Genomic DNA, 20,430 nt, shown 5'->3' with positions numbered 1-20,430 from the left:
CCTAGATAAATATTAGGCTCCAACGAAAGCAACTTTTGCGATAGGAAACGTCTTTCTAAAACCACCCACGTCACCGTCACAACGTCGAGTCATTGGCGTTAGAATGGGAGCTCATGACTCAGCGACACGCCTTATCAGCTCCAATCAGAGGATCTTCTTACTTGTCTTAAGATAAGCAACGATGCATTGATTCACTGAGTCTGAAATCATACAACAATTGTCTGTCTCAATCATTCTCGTGACATATTTCTTTAACGCATAGGCCTATGTCTCCACTGTTCTATCTATGTAGGCCTAATGCGAAATAGATTTTTTTGTGTGTCCTTTTCCATATACAGTAGCTTTGGGTAAATTGGGTTTATAATCACCAGTCTACCGTACACAACATCATTGCTTTGACCTTGGGATGACCTTAATGATGCAGATAGCCATATATGCTCTACACTAAAAAAGTAATTGTTGTGGTGGCAGTTGAGTGAGTGAATGGTGGCGCGCGTGTGCGTGTGTGTGTGTGTGTGTGTGTGTGTGTGTGTGTGTGTGTGTGTGTGTGTGTGTGAAACGACCTACTAGTTGCCACAAATAAAGTAATACCAGCTTCTCTTGTCTTGTGATATGCATAGCCAGGGCCGGTTCTAGGAATAGGCGAACAAGACTTTGTGCAGTCTTCAGGTTCATTTGATACATGCATTGCTTTCAGTTGATTCTCTCTCTCTCTCTCTCTCTCTCTCTCTCTCTCTCTCTCTCTCTCATATATATACTTTTACTATTTGATACTATTTGTGTCAGTATATGTTTGTTTTTATACGTGTTTGTGTATTTGTACCTGTGTGTCTTTCACACTTTCAGCTTTTTCCTCTGGTAGTTACTTAATTCAGCTCATTCACAGGCCTGCTTTGCTCTGTTCCCCTGTCTGTTTCGTCCTGCCTCGTCTTTTTCTCTAAACCTCTCCCCCTCTCTGCCCCTGCACCACTGTCAGGTTTTACTGGGACTTCACCATGCTACTGTTCATGGTAGGTAACCTAATCATCATCCCTGTGGGAATCACCTTCTTCAAGGACGAGACCACCACACCCTGGATCATCTTCAACGTGGTCTCCGACACCTTCTTCCTCATGGACCTGGTGCTCAACTTCAGGACGGGCATCGTGTTCGAGGACAACACTGAGATCATCCTAGACCCCAAGAAGATCAAGATGAAGTACCTGAAGACCTGGTTCGTGGTGGACTTTGTCTCCTCCATCCCCGTGGATTATATCTTTCTCATCGTGGAGAAAGGGATCGACTCGGAGGTGTACAAGACGGCCAGGGCGCTTCGGATCGTGCGATTCACAAAGATCCTCAGCTTGCTGCGCCTGCTGCGGTTGTCCCGCCTCATCCGCTACATCCACCAGTGGGAGGAGGTACGTAGGCTCAGGCCTTTTGGGAATTGTTTGAGTGCTTCAGTAAGGAGGAAGGCTGGAATGGTATTGATGCAATGCTTATGATGACGTTGAAGAAACCGTGTGATAATATGTATTTAGAACTTTAAATACAAACTACAGTGTCATCCCCTTGTACAGGGACACATGCATCTCCTACCTCAATTAAAAAATAAAATATTCTGGTGACATTTTGCATAATTTAAAAACAAGCCAAGCCCATGCACTGACAGAAGTGGGCTTTTGCTGTCAGCTCAGTGCTGTGACTGTCATACTGATAGTGATAGAAGAAGTAGCTTTGGGAACCAACATTTCCAGAGCCATGTGGAGTGGACCATAGGTCAGAACTTGAAGACTATCTCGCGTGTCTGTAGTAGTATGACTCAAGTACATCCCCTGGACATGACGCTATTATCTCAGGGAGCCCCAATCGAATCCTTGTTGGTGGTGAGTGCAAGCAGAGAGGTATTGTAGCTGAGGATTAAACCCCAGGCAGCCTCCCAATCTCAGAGATGACCCTCAAACCACACGGCCACTGAGCTGGCATAGGGTGGTAATCATAATTTAATCGTTCTTTAAAATGCACAACATAGTACTTGAAAATGCGATTAAATACGAGTTACCTGCCCTACAAACAAGGTTGGAATCCGTAGTAATCTAATCTATTTCAAAACTGCACACAGTACTTGTGTTACTTTACATGAAAGTAAATGAGACTATTGAGTTGACAATGTCCACATCTAGAAATGTTGATTGAAATATATGCATGATCCCAATTGTTAACAAACCTTTATACTAGCTGTTGTAAGTGTGAAATTAATCGATATTGAGCAAGTTGAGCCTATTTCTCAGCTCAAATATTATCGGAATACTATACATTTTCAAAACATTTTCTCATAACAAAAATGTCAAGGACAGCTGGGTCATGAAACCTTCTCAACCTTTTCTGGATCAGGGCCCACTTGAAAATCAGGTGTTTCTGTGTTTGCGGGCCATTCTTCTGAGCCACATTTGGCTGACATGGTGTGTGGTGTGTGCATGCGTGCATGCATGCGCTTGTGTGTGTGTGTGTGTGTGTGTGTGTGTGTGTGTGTGTGTGTGTGTGTGTGTGAGTGTGTGTGGAATAGGTGAAATAGCACAGATTGGCAATTGTGTACATACAGTACACGCCTAGAAAACCACAAAATCTGTACATATTATTGTCTCCACCAGGCCACCAGGCCGAAGTCATGGGGAGAGTATGTTTTGCACTCCGTCTGTGCGTCTGTCCGTCTATGTGTCTGTCCTTCCGTCCGTCCGTTCAAGGTTCAAGGTTCTTTATTATTTGTCTCCCGAGGAAGAAATTTGTCTTAGACAAGGGGCCCTTATGCCCATGTCACCACAGTGCAGCGCCAAGGGGCCCTTATGCCCATGTCGCCACAGTGCATAGACAAGGGGCCCTTATGCCCATGTCGCCACAGTGCATAGACAAGGGGCCCTTATGCCCATGTCTTAGACAAGGGGCCCTTATGCCCATGTCGCCACAGTGCATAGACAAGGGGCCCTTATGCCCATGTCGCCACAGTGCATAGACAAGGGGCCCTTATGCCCATGTCTTAGACAAGGGGCCCTTATGCCCATGTCGCCACAGTGCATAGACAAGGGGCCCTTATGCCCATGTCGCCACAGTGCATAGACAAGGGGCCCTTATGCCCATGTCTTAGACAAGGGGCCCTTATGCCCATGTCTTAGACAAGGGGCCCTTATGCCCATGTCGCCACAGTGCAGCGCCAATACATCTTTCTTGCATCAAAGAAAACGAAAACAGAGGTGGGGGGAGAGGGGGGGATGCGGGGGAGGGAGGCAGAGTTGGGGTGGGGGAGTTGACAGAGAGGTACGGGGGGGGAGGGGGCATACATCACATCACATTACAATTGTCATTGTATCGTGCAGGCACAGACTGTACTTGGGTGGGGGGCAGGGCGGGTTGTAGGTCTGGACAACAATAAAAAAAACACTACCCACACGCAACCCTTCTGGATGGAGGGGCTGCGTGCTTGCCCTGGCTGGAAGCACAGCCAGGGCAGCAGGGGGAGGGGCGGGTGAAGGCGGCGTGTAGTGTAGGAGTGTGTGTGAAGTGTCATGATAAGTTCATTGTTGATGTAAGCGTATCCTGAGCAGCCCTCCCGGATTTGGGTCCCAGGGTCGCGTTGTCTCAAAGTCCAGATAGTGAGTCAGTCCGTTAACAGCTAATCTCCGGCACCATTGGCCCGGTCGATGCAAAACGTTGCACACACACTCCCTGGATGCCAATGACGATTTTCCAGAACGGCCTGTTATAGCGCCACCATGAGGCAGCTTTTCACATTTTTACATTTAAACTGTATCGATCTGCGTGAAACGTTGCATGCACACTCCCTATTATAGCGCCACCAGGAGGTCGACTTTTGTAAAACTATTTTATTTAAATATTACTCCTCCAGATTCCGTCCAAAAATCCCACAAATCGTTACACAGTATCTCTATAGTCATGTGCTCAAGACGAATATGTCCGATATTTCATATTCCATAATTGGCTAACATTCCAAAGTTTGCAGGATTGGCCCGTTATGAACAAAAAGCCTCAAATCATGAACACAGCGTGTTTTCCTATAGGCTGAGGAATAAATCCCACCCTTTTCACATTGGCCTGTTATAGCGCCACCAACAGGTGGATTTTTTCATTACCCAAAACATAAACAACCCCAAACATGCGCCACAAATCGGTGTGTGTGCATGTGTGCGTGTGTACTGTACGTGCCTGTGTGCGTGCATGTGTGCCTATATTTGCACACATGCAAATGAGTAGAGGAGAGGCAGTTGGCTTTTTAGTCTTGCCATCTGCAGGCTATGTTAGTCCATCATCAGATATCTACAAAACAAATTGACATGACATGGAATTTGCTGCTTACGTTTATACTGCCTGTAGGATGACTCCTACTATATCGTAGGTGACTTGGCTAAATGTCCCACATGCATGCAAGATATCTCACATATTGCCATGAAATTTGCTATATGCAATAATGACTCAGTGACTACAACAATGACGTAATAAGTTACCATCCGCTCCCGACCGGATCACAAAAGCAAAAAGGAATGCTTCCCAAGCTAATGTGTGAGAGAGGGCAGATGACAGTGGTGCCGCACCATTGGTTATTATTCGGACAGAGTACCATTCATTTGATATAACTAACCCTAATCCTAATCCAAACCCTATACCTCACACTAACCTAAAGTAAATGTAACAGTACTTCGTTACTGTCCAACATTGTAAGCCATACGGTCTCAGGTAACCCAGACAGGAAAGGAGGAAACAAGCCATGAGACCCTGCCCTGTGATTAGGAACTATTAACATCATGATTAATGAGCCTGTAGAACTAATGTTCCCCAAGGCACCACAATGGCACTGGGGCATGTGTCACTGTCATGCCACAATGTGGGTCACGGCATGGGGCTTTGTCCAGAACCCATAGACTAGAAAACACAGATAAAGTGGTTCCACTTTTCTTTTGCACTATACAGGCCCTGATGAGATATGGGATGTTATTGTAGCAGATGAGACATGGAGCGATGCATCTCCCCACAGACGCACACACACGCACGCACGCACACATTGGTCATGAAAAAAGCATTTAATACATATCAGCATATGGAAACGTATGATACATGCTTCCTCTGTCCATGTACATATAGTCACATGCACACACAAAACGTCTGTACAAAAACGATAACAAAGATGATGACAGTGGTGCTAAAAATACAGTTGCCCTGCTGATTTCTCATTCTATATGGATTTAGACTTAGTGGGGGGGAGCAAATCTCTCATTCTTGACTGGACTACAGCTGAGTTAAACAGGGACGAAATCATCTTAGTAACATGATCATCTTTCACAAAATCCCATCCTGAGCTGAGCTAAGCTGAGCCGAGCTGAGCAGGGCAGAGCAGAACACAGCCAATTGAGGTGATCTGAGCCAAGGCATACTTCGTTGACAGTTTCTTAACGTGATATATAGATTTCTATTTCTAGATTTCTGTGGAGCGAGTTGGTCTGGAAAACGTATAAATGAGCTATGCTGATCAGAGAATAAATAAGAGGTGAGCAGAGCTGAAAGGTGGCAGAGCAAGCACACAAGGTTGAATAACTAATTATGGGTTTTATCAAGTTCAAATTACCACTCTCTAATTAAGAACGCAGTCATTTATTTTCATTGGAGCAAATTAGCACACACTTTTGAATCATAGGGTGAGGGTCATCTAGGTGAGATAATGTGGTCCAAGGACGAAGCTGTGTTTGATGGCTGTATTCTGCCCATCAAACAAATTTGGTCAAACCACGTGACTCCCATTGAAAAAGCATTGAGGCGGCCATCAAACACAGACAGAACACAGAACATGTGTTCTGCATGTGTGTATGAGGCCTTACAAGTTGATCGGGATCCTGCTCAGCAGGGTGCGGAACTGGGAGAGATAAGGTGTTCCTACTCTGCATGCGCTAATCCCGGTGAAATTAATCACTGTCAGGTGAGAAGAAGCGACTGGTGACTTCCATGTGTAACAGGATATTGTTTTATGTAACCTTGGGGTAAATGATGGCTGATAATGTTTCTGTGTTTCCGATGTGTAATTTGAACGGAGCTGTCTGTGTTCCTAGTTCAAACAGTCATCCCACACTAATTAAGATAGACCTGAGGCCCATTCTACAAATGTCTTCTAAAACAGTTTTCTGAAAAACGTATATCAGTATGGCTGCAGACCCCTATCTTAATATTTTTGTTTCAGGGACCTCCTCCAGAAGCAAAGATTTTAGTTAATAATAATAATAATAATAATAATAATATAATAATACAAAAGATAAAAATTATATATATATACATTTTCAAGGTTATTCAAAAATAGCTGATCTACAAGCTCATAGCACGGCACAAAGTGACACGCTATGAGCTTGTATATATGCAATATCTGAATAGCCCAAGTAGAAAACCCCACTTTGAGAACCAATGTGCTGTATAGCTCAAATCTAAAATGACACAGATGCTTTCCCGGTTTTAAACGTTCTACAATGTTGTCATGCCAAAAAATATTTGATCTACAAGCTCTCAACAAATCATGTCACGTTGCCTGCTCTGGCATTTTGGCATTAGACAGCATCATACAACGGAGTAGCAAATTAGCATTACAAATTCAGAACTGCATGTGGAACTGCTTACAAGGTAACTTTAGCAGGGGAAGAAAATGACCACTAATGTTCCCAAGAACATTCCCCTCCTCGCTTTTATTGGATTATGTCGTAAATTAAAACTGAAATTGTAACACTGGAAAAAATGGAATGTATGGCAGCAGTACAACACAATCATTAAATCAATAAATGACGTTGGAATCAAATTGTTGTGATGTTTAATTAAAATGTGTTCTGTACCATGGTTTTATAATTAATTCCCTAAAGTTATTTATTTTGTTACTGAGCTCTGAGCTCAACCGTGGAAATCCTCTCTCTATAGTATAATCAATCCACGTCTCTGCTTTTGATAACCCTCCACCGACCGGTCCTTCATTTCTGCTGGTCAGACTTAATTACATACTGTATAAAATGTATGTAGGCCTAAACCACATTAACCCTGGCATCCCTATTTTGTTCAAACCTTTGTTTAAATGGTATAGGGTTTAGTATACGATAGGGTACAGTAGGGTTATGGTTATAGAACCTATGGACTATAATCCAATCTCGTTACTGTTAAGTTTAGGGCACAAAGTCAGAGCTAGTGAGCATGCTGTAGCATCTTGTTCACATATCAAGACTGAAGCTTTAATTAGTACAACAGCATCAGCATTCAGACAACGTTGTCATTATACAATGAGCTCTGATCTTTGGCAGCAAGAATGGAGGACCAGAATGTGATTACTGTCCCTCAGTTAAATGCTGCTAAGGCCCTTCAGTGGTATGCTGTATAAACAGGCTCTACACAGTAAAATCCTCTGTGCTAATTTAACTCAGAAATTGTAAAAAAGAATAGGACCGATGGCATGAATGTTACATTTGCACACTCTCAAAGTTAAATGAACACTATGGACTTGTGTACTTTCTTGCAATCTCTGCATGCCTTTGAGAATGCTGTGTGGGTCAATATGACAGAGAACTATTGACATTAAAGACGGGTCAAGAGATCATCATAAATGCTGGAATGTCTTCTTCTTTTCCATTTCGGCTGTTCCCCTCACCACCCCTCCTCGTCCAAACCATCTCAGTCTGGCCTCTCTGGCTTTATCTCCAAAACATCTAACATGCGCTGTCCCTCTGATGTACTCGTTCCTGATCACATTTCCCATACTCAAGGCTGTGATGTCGGGATTGGAAGTAGCATTACCTTGCTGCTGCTTGACTGCACAACATGACAAGGTGGAACTAGAGGCGTCCCTCACATCTAGAGTACGGGCCACTACGTGGCCCTCACACCTACTCCACATCACACCGCCAACTGATGTGCCCATGTATGGAGATCTCTGTATCTGTCAATCCTTGTCCCTGGAGATCTGTCAGTCTGTGTCCTTTTTATGCCTATATATGGGCATGCTGATATGCCGAAATTATGGAGATCTTTGTATCTGTCAGTCCTTGTCCCTTTTTATGTCCAACGAATTCCTCCAAACAGATATGTGTTGCCAATGCTGCTCTACTGCACCCTATACTGGCTCACTTGCCAGTGAGACCCCACTGGGAGGATCAGCTCAGTGGCCGTGTGGTTAGAGGGTCATCTCTGAGACTGAGAGGCTGCCTGGGGTTCAATCCTCGGCCACAATACCTCTCTGCTTGCACTCACCACCATCAAGGATTCGATTGGGGCTCCCTGAAATAATAGCGTCATGTCCAGGGGATGTACTTGAGTCATACTACAGACACGCGAGACAGTCTTCTGACCTATGGTCCACATGGCTCTGGAAATGTTGGTTCCCTTACTACCCTATCACTATCAGTATGCAACTTAGACAGCACTGAGCTGACAGCACGGCCGACACACAGGGCTCAAGCCCACTTCTGGCAGTGCATGTGCTTGGCTTGTTTTTAAATTATGGAAAATGTGACCAGAATCAAAATGGTAGAATTTGTGTGTGTGTGTGTGTGTGTGTGTGTGTGTGTGCGTGTGTGTGTGTGCGCGTGTGTGTGCGTGTGTGCATGCGTGCGTGCGTGTGTGTGCCTGTGTTTCCATATATGTGTGTTTGCATGCATGTAAGCGTGGCCATGCATGCGTACATGCATGCGTGCATGCATGTGTGTTTAAGTGCAGTTGGGTTGATGGTTGATAATATGATAGTTATTTTCTTCCTTAAGAGGGATGGTTCCATCTAGAGACCATAGTAATATTCATGGATCACTATAACATTGTGAGTGCGTGCATGTATTAAACACCTGGTGGAAAATCTGACCTGAGGGTGACACTTCAGGAATGGCCATGAGTCACCACAATTGGTAGTGTGCACTTTGCAACATGCCCATTAGATTATTAGATTGCGTGCAAGTGGAAGTGTTGCCACAAGGATAAGGTACTAGAAGAAAGACCACAAAAAGCAGTAGGGTAAGGGTCCTACACCAAGCTTCATGGCAATTATATATATTTTGAGATATTGTGTGTGCAATTGTAAATCTTGGCCTAAGGGTGGTTCTAGAGAAAAGACTACCAGTCACAAAAATGAATAGGGTTCATCCTTCAGGGGGCATTAATGCATATAGCAAATTTCATGGCAATACTGTATGTCTTGTGAGATATCTTGCATGCATGTGGAACATTTAGCCAAGTCACCTACGATATAGTAGGAGTCATCCTACAGGCAGTATAAACGTAAGCAGCAAATTCCATGTCAATCCAGACAGTGGTTTTTGTAGATATCTGGTGTTGGACTAACATAGCCTGCAGATGGCAAGACTAAAAAGCCAACTGGCTCTCCTCTACTCATTTGCATGTGTGCAAATATTGGCACACACGCACACAGGCACGTACAGTACACACACACACACACACACACACACACACACACCGATTTGTGGCGCATATTTGGGGTTGTTTATGTTTTGGGTAATGATGAAAGAAGGTACACAGTGTATCTCCCTTAAGTGTAATCTATTGGCCCATCCACAAGTTTTAGGTAACAAAATGTCCCTCCTAGGCCTCTAATACACACAGTGTGATGACATAGGCTGGCAAATGGCCATTTGGCCAGAACAGGAAAGCCACAGTGAGTGAGGGCTGTTTACAAGGCCGTGACCACAGCACCATGTCCCTGAGCTCTATACCAATAAGCGTTCTCACCTGACGACAGGCCTGCTGAGGCTAGGCAGTGCTTTATTTACAAAGCTCGTTATTCACATTCTGTCAGGCAAAACCTATTCTGTATGAGATTTTAATGGGAATTAATGGACTCAATTATTGGTCTTCTTTTTTTTAATTAAGAATGCCATCTCAACCTGTCCATACAGAAACATTAACAACAATAAAATGCGTATTACTAGTATTTGTTTTAGGAGGAGATATATTGCTGTGTTTGGAAACCCTGGGAGCAGGAAATGTTTTACACACCCTGAACTTGGACTGACACTCTATAGAAGAGCAGTGGAGCTCAACCAGTGGGGCCGGGACCCCCAGATGAAAGAGATATTTCACATTTTGACATCAGTATTTGTATTTAGACCTAAGATTTAAAGTCTAGATGCAATTTACAAGCTGAGGGAAGTGAGGAGATCAGTGGGTGAGCTATCATGGGTTGATTGTCAAACGTGTTGTCAAAAGTGTCAAAACGTAATCTCATCTATAATACTCAACTCCTTCTCTAATTAGCCACTAGTATGTAAGGCCAGCTGCATGTACATTTGACATGATGTATCACAGCGATGATGTTAAAAAAAATCTTCTCATCAAATAAATCAAAATCAAAGCTCAGTGGCCTTGGCCCTTGTGGTGAGAGTGTCCACCCTGAGAGTCGGAAGTTACAGTCACACCAAAGACTATAAAAATGGGACCCAATGCCTCGCTTGGCACTCAGCATCAAGGGTTAGATTGGGAGTAAGTCCCTGTGCCATAATAACATAATGTCCAACTGGTGTACAGTACATGCAGTGCTTGTATGCCAAGCTACCTCACGCCCCATGGGCCACACGGCTCAGCAAGGCTTACTTATTACTCATCAAATAAAATAGTATTTTGATGATGTTGGCTACATTGTATAATGTCCTCTCTAGCTCTCTTTCCACTGGGCATATTCGGTTCACAGAATGAAAATTTCACTATTCATTAGTACTATAATGCATGAACACCCCTTTTATTTTGCCCCCTCCCTTTCCTCTGTCTGGCAGATCTTCCACATGACCTATGACCTGGCCAGTGCTGTGATGCGTATCTTCAACTTGATTGGCATGATGCTGCTGCTGTGTCACTGGGATGGCTGCCTCCAGTTCCTGGTACCCATGCTGCAGGACTTTCCTTCCAACTGCTGGGTCTCCCTCAACAAGATGGTGGTGAGTTCAGTGTTCTGGCTATGCGCTGTTTGTTGGTGTGCCTATGTCTGTTGTCTGCTGCATGTCTATCAGCATTAGGCCTTAGGCCTTGTTTGTCTCCTTATTAACCCATTTTGACCTGAGATCAGATTCTAAAAATGTCTTCTACATCCTGACAGTTTTCTGAAAAAGCTATGTTTCTATGTCAGTCGTTCTTCGATTTGACACAGACAAAAATAACACACCGACACATGCACAGTTGCACGCACAGAGGATCTGCTCCAAATTGCTTCTAGATGGACTCAAACGAGCTGTCACAGCACACACGTAGAAGTGAGAGGAAAAAACACTGAAGTTTGCACACTGCGCTTCTTTTCATTTCTCATTTGTTTTGTTCCTCAGCCATGATCCTTTCTCCCCTTTTGTTCCTTTCTTCACTAATACTGTAGGTAGACCTAATATGTCTGCCTATTAGCAGATGGCCAGATGACCTCAATCGGAGGTGTTTCATAATCCAAAATGTTTTCTGCCACGAAAGCAAAATCCCCTGCAGAGAGAACCTAGTGCAGAACTTTATCTTTATGATAAGAATAATAAGAATAAAAAATAGATCTGATGAACATTAAGAAAATGTGGTACTAAAATATATGGTATGCCACGACAAGGTGAAAACAGGTGAAACTATTGATCTACTAACGGGGCTGCAGAGGTCTAGAATTACTTGGGCTAGCCAGACATATAGTACACGCCCCATAATCAATCATTATCTGCAGGGACATAGCCTATACCACAAGAGCAACATTAAACCTCTCTGAATATCACTGCTACTCTGATCTGTAGTAGATGAAACAGTACTTTATTAGTATTTCAGCTAGATTGGAACATGCAGTATAATTCAGCCGTCGGGATAACTCCTCCTGTGTGTTGTTCCATCATGTACTCGCTCAGTTTACAGAGACTGTTCGTTCTGCAGCTGGTTGATGTTGCCACGGTTAAGACATGATGCTACGTTTAAATATTCAGATGTCAGATGTGCATATTGGCGAGATTTCTGTCCCAAGAGTTTGTGGAAAGCACAGTGTGTTAAGACACGTGTCTGCTCTCTCTGTGAGTTTGTGAGTGTGTGTGTGTGTGTGTGTGTGTGTGTGTGTGTGTGTGTGTGTGTGTGTGTGTGTGTGTGCATGTACAGTATGTCTCAGGTCTCCAGTAACAGATGGAACTCACCATCTCTCCCTCTGTTTCCATCTCTCTCTCTCTCTCTCTCTCTCTCTCTCTCTCTCTCTCTCTCTCTCTCTCTCTCTCTCTCTCTCTCTCTCTCTAAATGGTGAATTTATATAGCGCCTTTATCCAAGGCGCTTTACATAGATTGTGCATTACATTCACCCATTCACACACACATTCATACACTAATAATAATAATAATAGCTCAAGTTTATATAGCGCTTTTCTGAATACCCAAAGCGCTTTACATAAGAACACTAGGAACAGAATTTATTAAGAAAGAAAACAAAGCAAAACATAGCATTAAACAACAGTACAAGGTTAAAAAGATAAAAAGATAAACGAGGGAAGGGGCGGAAGCAATTAGGGTTCAGTAGAAGAACACTTCTACACTAATTCTGGGGGAGCCCGGGTTCGAACTGGCAACCTTGCGGTTACCACCCCAACCTCCCTCCCTCCCAGATCTCTCCCTCACTCACTCACTCACTCACTCACTGCACTAACTCACTCACTCACTCACTCACACTCTCTATCTCTCTCTCTTTCTCTCTCTCCATCATCACACCACATCAATATTCATATTCTGCGTTCACACTGGCAGATGCAATAGATTCAAAGATGCAAAGCTAAACAGCATATTTGTAGCTTTGTATCTTTGTAGCTGAAGTTAAAACTTGAAAAGGGTTTTGTAGCTGTTGTAGCCTTTGCAGCAGCTACAAACATCGGATGTATCTTTATGTCGATGGCTTCCATTGAAAATGAATAGTAGACTGTATCCTGCCTGTGTGAAGGCAGCAATATTTGGCAGCAATAAAACTAGTATATATAGTGAATATGATTTCAACATAGAAGCCTTTTTCCAAAACAGTTTAAAATGAAAGTATTTCTACATTAATACAGATAATTAAGATGTGTATTATGATTGCGTGCGTGCGTGCGTGCATGCACTGCATTCGTTTGTGCGTGTGTGTACTGCTGTCTACTGCACAGAGCAACCAAGGTCAGCACTTCTCTTCAGATGGGGCTTTAAATAAGAGACACAGCGTTAAATGATCCCATCCCCGTTAAATGTGCCACTGGAGACTACTTCAGTGGGAGCAGATCCTCTCTGCATGGGCATCTCACTGCAATCTGCCACCCTCACTCTCTGCAGTATGTGTATACAGTACGTGCTGCCCATGCAATGACTATCCTCCATGTTCATTAAACTGGGAAATATAGGGAAATATTATTTTTCTCATCTTGAGGAATAGTAAACAAAGTTCTGTGTAAGTATGCTTGCATTGTATGCTTACAATGTTTGAATTGTGGAATTGTCTTTATACTGCTCAGGCATCATGGCCACATGTAATTCTATCTTAAATAAACACAACCACAGCCACTGTCCACTGTTGACCACTGAGGAGCTCCGCTGGGTCCAGATCAAGTAAATCGAAGACTAGTCAGATCTGACCCAGAATATCACCTGATTTCAACCAACATCAATTCTGCCCACTATGACGGATGTCCCTGGATCAATCAGAGAGAGTCCGATCGAGGCCAGATCAACTTAAATCATATCACTAGTCAGATCTGGCCTAGAATAAGAGAAATGACGTAAAGATCATCCCCATATGGGCTGTGATCTGGCCTAGTCCTGAACGTCACCGGATTACGTCATCATATTGTCATCATGACGTCATTTGGCCTGCTGGGTTAACTTGCATGCCCAGATTTCGCTATTCCAATTCAACTGTTACCTCCAAAACTTGAAGGTAACAGAAGAATTGAAGTTGTTTCATTTACTATTTTTAAAAGACTCTTAACTAACCTCACATACTAGAGGAAGGCATATGCACCTGCTTTTTGTAATATTTACTTATAAGGTTTTGTTTCTGTGTGTATGTGTTTTTGTATTATATCTTTTGTGCTTTGTGTCCATGTCATGTATGTAAAATCATTGTTGTAAATGTGTTCTTGTTTGTATACAAGGCGCCATTGAAAAAGAGACCCTGGTCTCAATTGGATTCCCCTGAAATAAAGGTTTCAATCAATCAAACAACCCAATTCAACTGATACCTCCAAAACAACCCAATTCAACTGATACCTCCAACAACCCAATTCAACTGATACCTCCAACAACCCAGGACAGTGGTGGATTGGGCATGCATGGCGGTCGGGCACGAGTGTGTGTCTGCCACCTCCTGACATTAACTACAACTAGACGCAGACTTCAGTAGCTGTAAATCCCTCAAAATCTCATCCACCTCCTGTGGAAAATCACAAATCACCATAGTTTATAATTTCCTCACATCTCTGCTCCCCCTGTCACATCTGAAAAACACGCATCTTGCATCATGTCCTCTCTCTCTCTCACACGCACGCACGCACGCAGACACGCACGCACGCAGACACGCACACACACACACACACACACACACACACACCCCTGCCCCCCTCCAAAAGCTCCTGCATTTGAATCTCAAATGAAATGCAAATAGGCAGGCGAAATACAAAACAGATATAAATCTACCAGTATCTAGAGGCAGTTAATCAGGGCAGTTAATCAGCGACTGAGAGTGCTCTGACCACAGGAGGACACACACACACACACACACACACACACCCACACCCACACCCACACCCACACACACACACACACACACACACACACACACACACACACACACACACACACTCCACCTCAGCAGATCTATATGCAATGCACACATGATCGACTCAGCCCCTGGTTGAAGAGCTGGGGGCCTGAGTCGTAGTGCGAGAGTTGAACACTGTGACAGAGTTTCCATGTGCGTGTGTGCCAGAGACAGACTGGAGCAGTCAGATCTCAGGGCTCTTCATTAACAACAAGGTTTCCTCCTCTTCCTCTACTCAGCTGAGACAAGACTAGGCTGATGATTAGGCTCTTCACCGACCCTGCAACAATCACAGGAAAGGAGACAGGCGCTCCAATGGGAATATGTTGCTCCATAACCCTCTTATCCTCTCACTGTTTCTCTCTCTGTCCTTTGCTGTCGCTTTTTCCGTCTGCGCCTGTCACACTCTTGAACTTCATTTCCATAACACTGGCTTAGGTCATTTAGTTAAAATAATTATATTCTTTAAAGCGACGTGAAAGGAAAATTGGGCTATTAAAAGTGAGCTGCAAAAGAGCATTTCTCTTTCTTTTTGACACATTTTCTGGAAGAAATCATACCTGATCAAATCTGTTTCTTTTCTCTTCCGACTCCTCCATTTATCGCTTGTTCCTACCCTCATTCTCACACCCTTTGTTCATATCTCTCTCTACCTCCAGAATGACTCGTGGACTGAGCTGTACTCCTTTGCACTCTTCAAGGCCATGAGCCACATGCTGTGCATTGGCTACGGGCGACAAGCCCCAGAGAGCATGTCTGACATCTGGCTCACCATGCTCAGCATGATCGTAGGGGCCACCTGCTATGCCATGTTCATCGGCCACGCCACCGCGCTCATCCAGTCCCTGGACTCTTCCAGGCGACAATACCAGGAAAAGGTAAGGCCAGAACAGATTGCTTTGGTTTTATTTCAATGTTTTACATTCCCAAACTTTTCAGGCCGGGACTACCCAAAAGAATCATATTTGAACTGGGGATACCCCCACCCTGACAAGCACTTGGAATTGTAGTTCCCGACATCCAGTTTGAGAACCACTGCCATAGACCACAGCTACACCACACATCCCTGAGTTTCTTTGTGCTGTGGATGGACAGGGGAATATAGAACAGGTATCAATGTCAGCTATCATCATCTAGGTTGTCACACTACAGAAAACATGCACATGCTTAGTAACACTACACTTATGCCGCAGACTCGCAGAGCCAAAGATTGAAGGTCAACATTTGCACTTTGTGAGATGCCATCATCAAAGAATGTAATTGAAGTGACTCTGCAAAATAGGCCTACAGGAAAATAATAAACAGTTTCAGAGAAGTACACACTTCTGTTCCACTTGCTGATAAATGGAACAATCCACTTATATAAGGATGGTGTTACGACTGATCTCAATAATGACGTATTATGTAGAGCAGCATAGAGAGATATTATGTCTGTCTCTGCTGTCAGGAAATAATTGTAACTTTATAGTTCCAATTAGAGAGAGACATACTAGCGTGTCCTAGGAGTTTGCTTTATACTTTTCCTATGAGACTACATTTAATCTACATGAATTCCATATCAAAATATTAGGTGTAGACCACATCCTTGCCATTTACAGTGATGTTAGTATAGTGCTAAAACATTTGATAAAAAATCACACCTGTGTGAAGTGAGGGGCGCTCTTATCATCGTACATCATCAGGACGTAAAACAGACACTATGGGCTGTATTTTGCGTGTCTTAAGTACCAGGTCTTATTGCCTAACTTGAGTAAACTAAAGACCTGGAGGCGTGATCAATGCTCTTTGGCCACTCAGAATAGCCAAATGGCATTGATCACGCCTCCAGTTCTTTAGTTTACTCAAATTAGGTAATAAGACCTGGTACTTAAGACACGCAAAATACAGCCTTATGTGCCTATTTGCTCAGACACTATGACGTAGAATTCTCTATTCATTATCAATGGGAATTAAATGTCTTGTTTAAGACGAAGTTTGTAGAGTGTGTAGACGGTAACTAAAAGCTGGATGTAGGAGGGGCTAGCGCCTCTCAAAAACATGGACCAGATGAGATGAGATGAGACAATTCATCTCCCCCTGTTTCTGTTCTTAAAGCCTCCTGTGGAGTTACTTACTGGCTGCCCTTTATGCCATTCTGAGTCTTTATCAGAACCCCATTGTGATGCAGTGTGGACAGGTGTTGGAAATTAGCACTTGTGTTGGGCTAGATGACCAATGCACCTGGTCTGTCTAATGTGATTGTGATGTCCATGTCAGATAAACATCAATCAATCAATCAATCTGGCCACAAAGGATCCTCATTTAATTTTCACATACTTTGAGAGAAACACCATCTGTTGATCAATTCAGCATGCATGTGGACCAGCTCTTTGGTCGGCTCCCCTCTCCCTACACTGGCAGCAGTGGTGTCAAGTAACTAAAGTAATGTATACTTAAGTACAATTATGACATTATTTTTCCCAGGTTGCTGGAAGCAAGCCTGGTCTCTATACTAGTACAGAGACAAAACACCTTATCGTCACAGGTGAAACACAAGATGAATAAATCATAAATGTACATTAAACGATACCATTTTAACAGAAAAGCTCAACACTGTAAAAACGATCTCCACAAATGCTTAATCAACTTCCTTGAGGATGTCCGTGGCAGACAGACAGTGTTCCAAGAAACCACAGACGCATGGACACAGCGCCACGCACCACCACACTTAACAGAATAATCTGTGACTGTGACTGATAGCCTCTTTTGATTTGATTTGATTTACTGCCTCAACAAGTCAGCCGAGCCACGTTATGAAGGATTAGTCTGAACTCTGAAGTGGTCATTTTTGTGCAACCAATATCCTAATAAATCCCAATGATGAATTATTGAGAAATTATATGCACGTAGGATGCACAGAATGCACAAATTGTAATTTAGCTAATGAATCTATTTGTGTAACATATGGCTCGCCAGTGTGCCATTGTGTGGAACATATAAATGTTTACACTAAGTCTGATTAAAACTCTGTTACACCTGTAACCAATTAAAGCACATGGTCGTTGTGCATTTTTTTGAGGTTTTAAATTTTGTTTTTCATAAATCAACACTATTGAACACCCTGTGTTGGTTAAGAAAACTAGAACTCGACCGGCCTTTGACCGGTCTTGCTCTAACGCCACGCAACGCCACGCCACGCCATCCAGGCGGCCAGTTGTCCGGGTGGCCAATTGTCATGGGCTCAAACGGTCTGTAAAAGCAACTAACTCCGCCCCTCTCCTGAGGCAGGCACACACACAGAGCAGCATGGCTGCAGTGCAGATGCGGAGCGTGTTGCCATGAAACGGATGACGTCATATCACCATCATATAAGGTGCAGAGAATAGAAGGGATCAATAATTTAGCACAGTATTAGAGCAGTGTTAGTAGTACATCAATTAGAAGTATAAGAAGTATAAGAAAGGAGGTAAGATTTCTGGGAGAACCCAAGCCCAACTCATAGAACTGTACAAGAGGCAGATGCTTAAGAGAGCCTCCTCCCTCCTGGAGGTATCGGATCACGCACTTCGGTCTGAGTTTGAACTGTTGCCCTCATCGGTCATCGGCTGAGGGTGCCCACTACAAAGACTAATTGGTTCAAACTATCTTTTGTCCCGGCTGCTATTCAACTGCTGAACAGCAGATAGCACTTTATTCTTGCCTCTTTGTACATACTGCCCACTAATGCACTTTTGCTGACTTTGCTACTATTGTACGTCATGAATTCTCTGTGCCCTCTTCTTAGATCTTAGTCTTGTATTGAATGTTGTTGTGTGTATTTTTACTATGATGTGGCTGCAAACCAATTTCCCACAAGGGACAATAAAGCTAACCTTGACCTTGACCTGTATCTAAAGGTAGACCTTAGACTCAAACGTGACCAGCTCCGTTGAGGGATTAAGCCATAAGGCTTCCCCTATAGGAGTCTTCATAGACTTCTCTGACGGTTCCCTATACAAGTATAGGAGCATTTCGGTTATAGAGCGGAAAATAAACAAATCAAAAGAGGCAGCTAGGATTTTCCCTGTAGTCTGTTAAAAGTACGATACCTGCAACATAGCACTGACACTAATGTTATGAAAACAATTAATCTATTTCTAAAATCTATGTAGTGTTTGTGTGATAGTTGAGTCTTTTTTCACTTTCTCCCCGGCGTTTGGTGCCCAGTGATGCAGCATAAAGCCCTTCCATTACTGACAATAGGGTATTGATGCTTTTACTTAAGTAAAATAAATGGGCTATACTTCTTCCATCACCAACTGGCAGATCAAAGCACTGAAGTCTACGGACTGGACTGCACAGTGAGGAACACTCCTCCTTTATAAGCACATGATGTCGTTGTAGCCGTGTGTCTCGTTAGCTTCCTTAGATCCTAGATGACGCACGTGTAGAGAGGTGCCTTATGTTATCTGTCAGGAGCACACACACACACACACACACACACACACACACACACACACACACACACACACACACACACACACACACACACACACACACATCAAGCTTTGTTGTTTGCAGATGTATCTGTTGAGACCAAGATCTACCAGGGGTTTGACTTTCTCAGTGTTTTTGGCTTCCACTCAACATTTATGTTTATCCTGTGATCTGTCTCGGGCTTGGCTTTAAATAGATTTGTTTTATTATTAAAGTATATACATCTAATAATAATATTCATGACATGCAATCCCTCAACTGGTCACTATACAGTTATGAAAGTAATTGTTTTCATCACTGTTAATACGCTTGACGGCCAGAAGTATAATATCATGATCAGGCTCTTCTCAAAATAGGTCTCAAGTCAGTCTCATGTAAACAAACACCAATAGCCCCAAAAGCTCCCTGTAGCAGGCTACTGTATACTGTAGATCAAATCAACAGCCGCTGTATTTTGAACCAGCTGATCGTAATCACTGCAAAGAGAGCATATCGCAGAAGCCACTTTATGGTGCATCTGTTGTTGTAACAGTTGCGTGTAGAGATGCACCCTCTGTGGCATATGACTCACACAGTTATCACTTATCACCCACCCAGGGACTATCCTCAGCTTCACGCTCCACTTCCTCCATGATGTGAAGCAGTGAAATGATGAAGGATGGGCCATGAACTGTGTGTCCAGCCTAGGACAGAGCAGGACAGCTCACCCCACATCCTGCCCTGCTCTGGGGCTTAGTTAAGCAATATTACACGAGAGGGTGTGGTTTAACGTGATTATTGCCATGATGAAGTGGCAATAATCATGTTAAACCACACCCTCGAGTGTAATATTGCAATTATACAAAGAAATATATTTTTAATGACAGATGTAGTCACTACGACCACGACCAGAAACTATAGCCTAGCCACCGAGTTTGCTATAGCGCTCTGGGAAAACAGAGCTGAATTCTTGGTTTTGATTAGGTGGTGAATGGTGCTGGTTTGATCCATGGCTAGAAGCTGTTTCAACCAATCAGATTGCTTCCTTGAAACGACCTGTTGTATAATAGCTGTTTATAGCCAGGCACGTTAGCTTAGCTGTGCCTATCACAAAAAGATCCATATACATTCTAAATCGATGCAACACTACAACAATTTGAAGAACATTTTGCCATATGGCAAGATATAACTGATTGACTTTCAGTTTTAGATGTTTTCAG

At 43.3% G+C, this 20,430-nt stretch overlaps 1 protein-coding gene across 1 annotated transcript in view; it reads left to right on the top strand.

Moving 5' to 3' along the window:
• Positions 1 to 20,430, top strand: part of hcn2b (hyperpolarization activated cyclic nucleotide-gated potassium channel 2b) — a gene marked incomplete at both ends in the record, with an annotated part of 47,587 nt that overhangs the window by 1,244 nt on the left and 25,913 nt on the right. Inside the window, 3 exons of the mRNA XM_080769538.1 lie at positions 977 to 1,400; positions 10,779 to 10,940; positions 15,436 to 15,654. Of these exons, the coding sequence (XP_080625664.1) occupies positions 977 to 1,400; positions 10,779 to 10,940; positions 15,436 to 15,654 (805 nt within the window). The remainder of the gene's footprint in view (positions 1 to 976; positions 1,401 to 10,778; positions 10,941 to 15,435; positions 15,655 to 20,430) is intronic.

Source organism: Protomyctophum bolini (genome assembly GCF_963924005.1).
Source record: "Protomyctophum bolini genome assembly, chromosome: 8".
Classification (NCBI taxonomy): Eukaryota; Metazoa; Chordata; class Actinopteri; order Myctophiformes; family Myctophidae; genus Protomyctophum; species Protomyctophum bolini.
The sequence above is the reverse complement of the archived record's forward strand: the minus strand, read 5'-3'. Positions and strand labels throughout refer to the sequence as shown.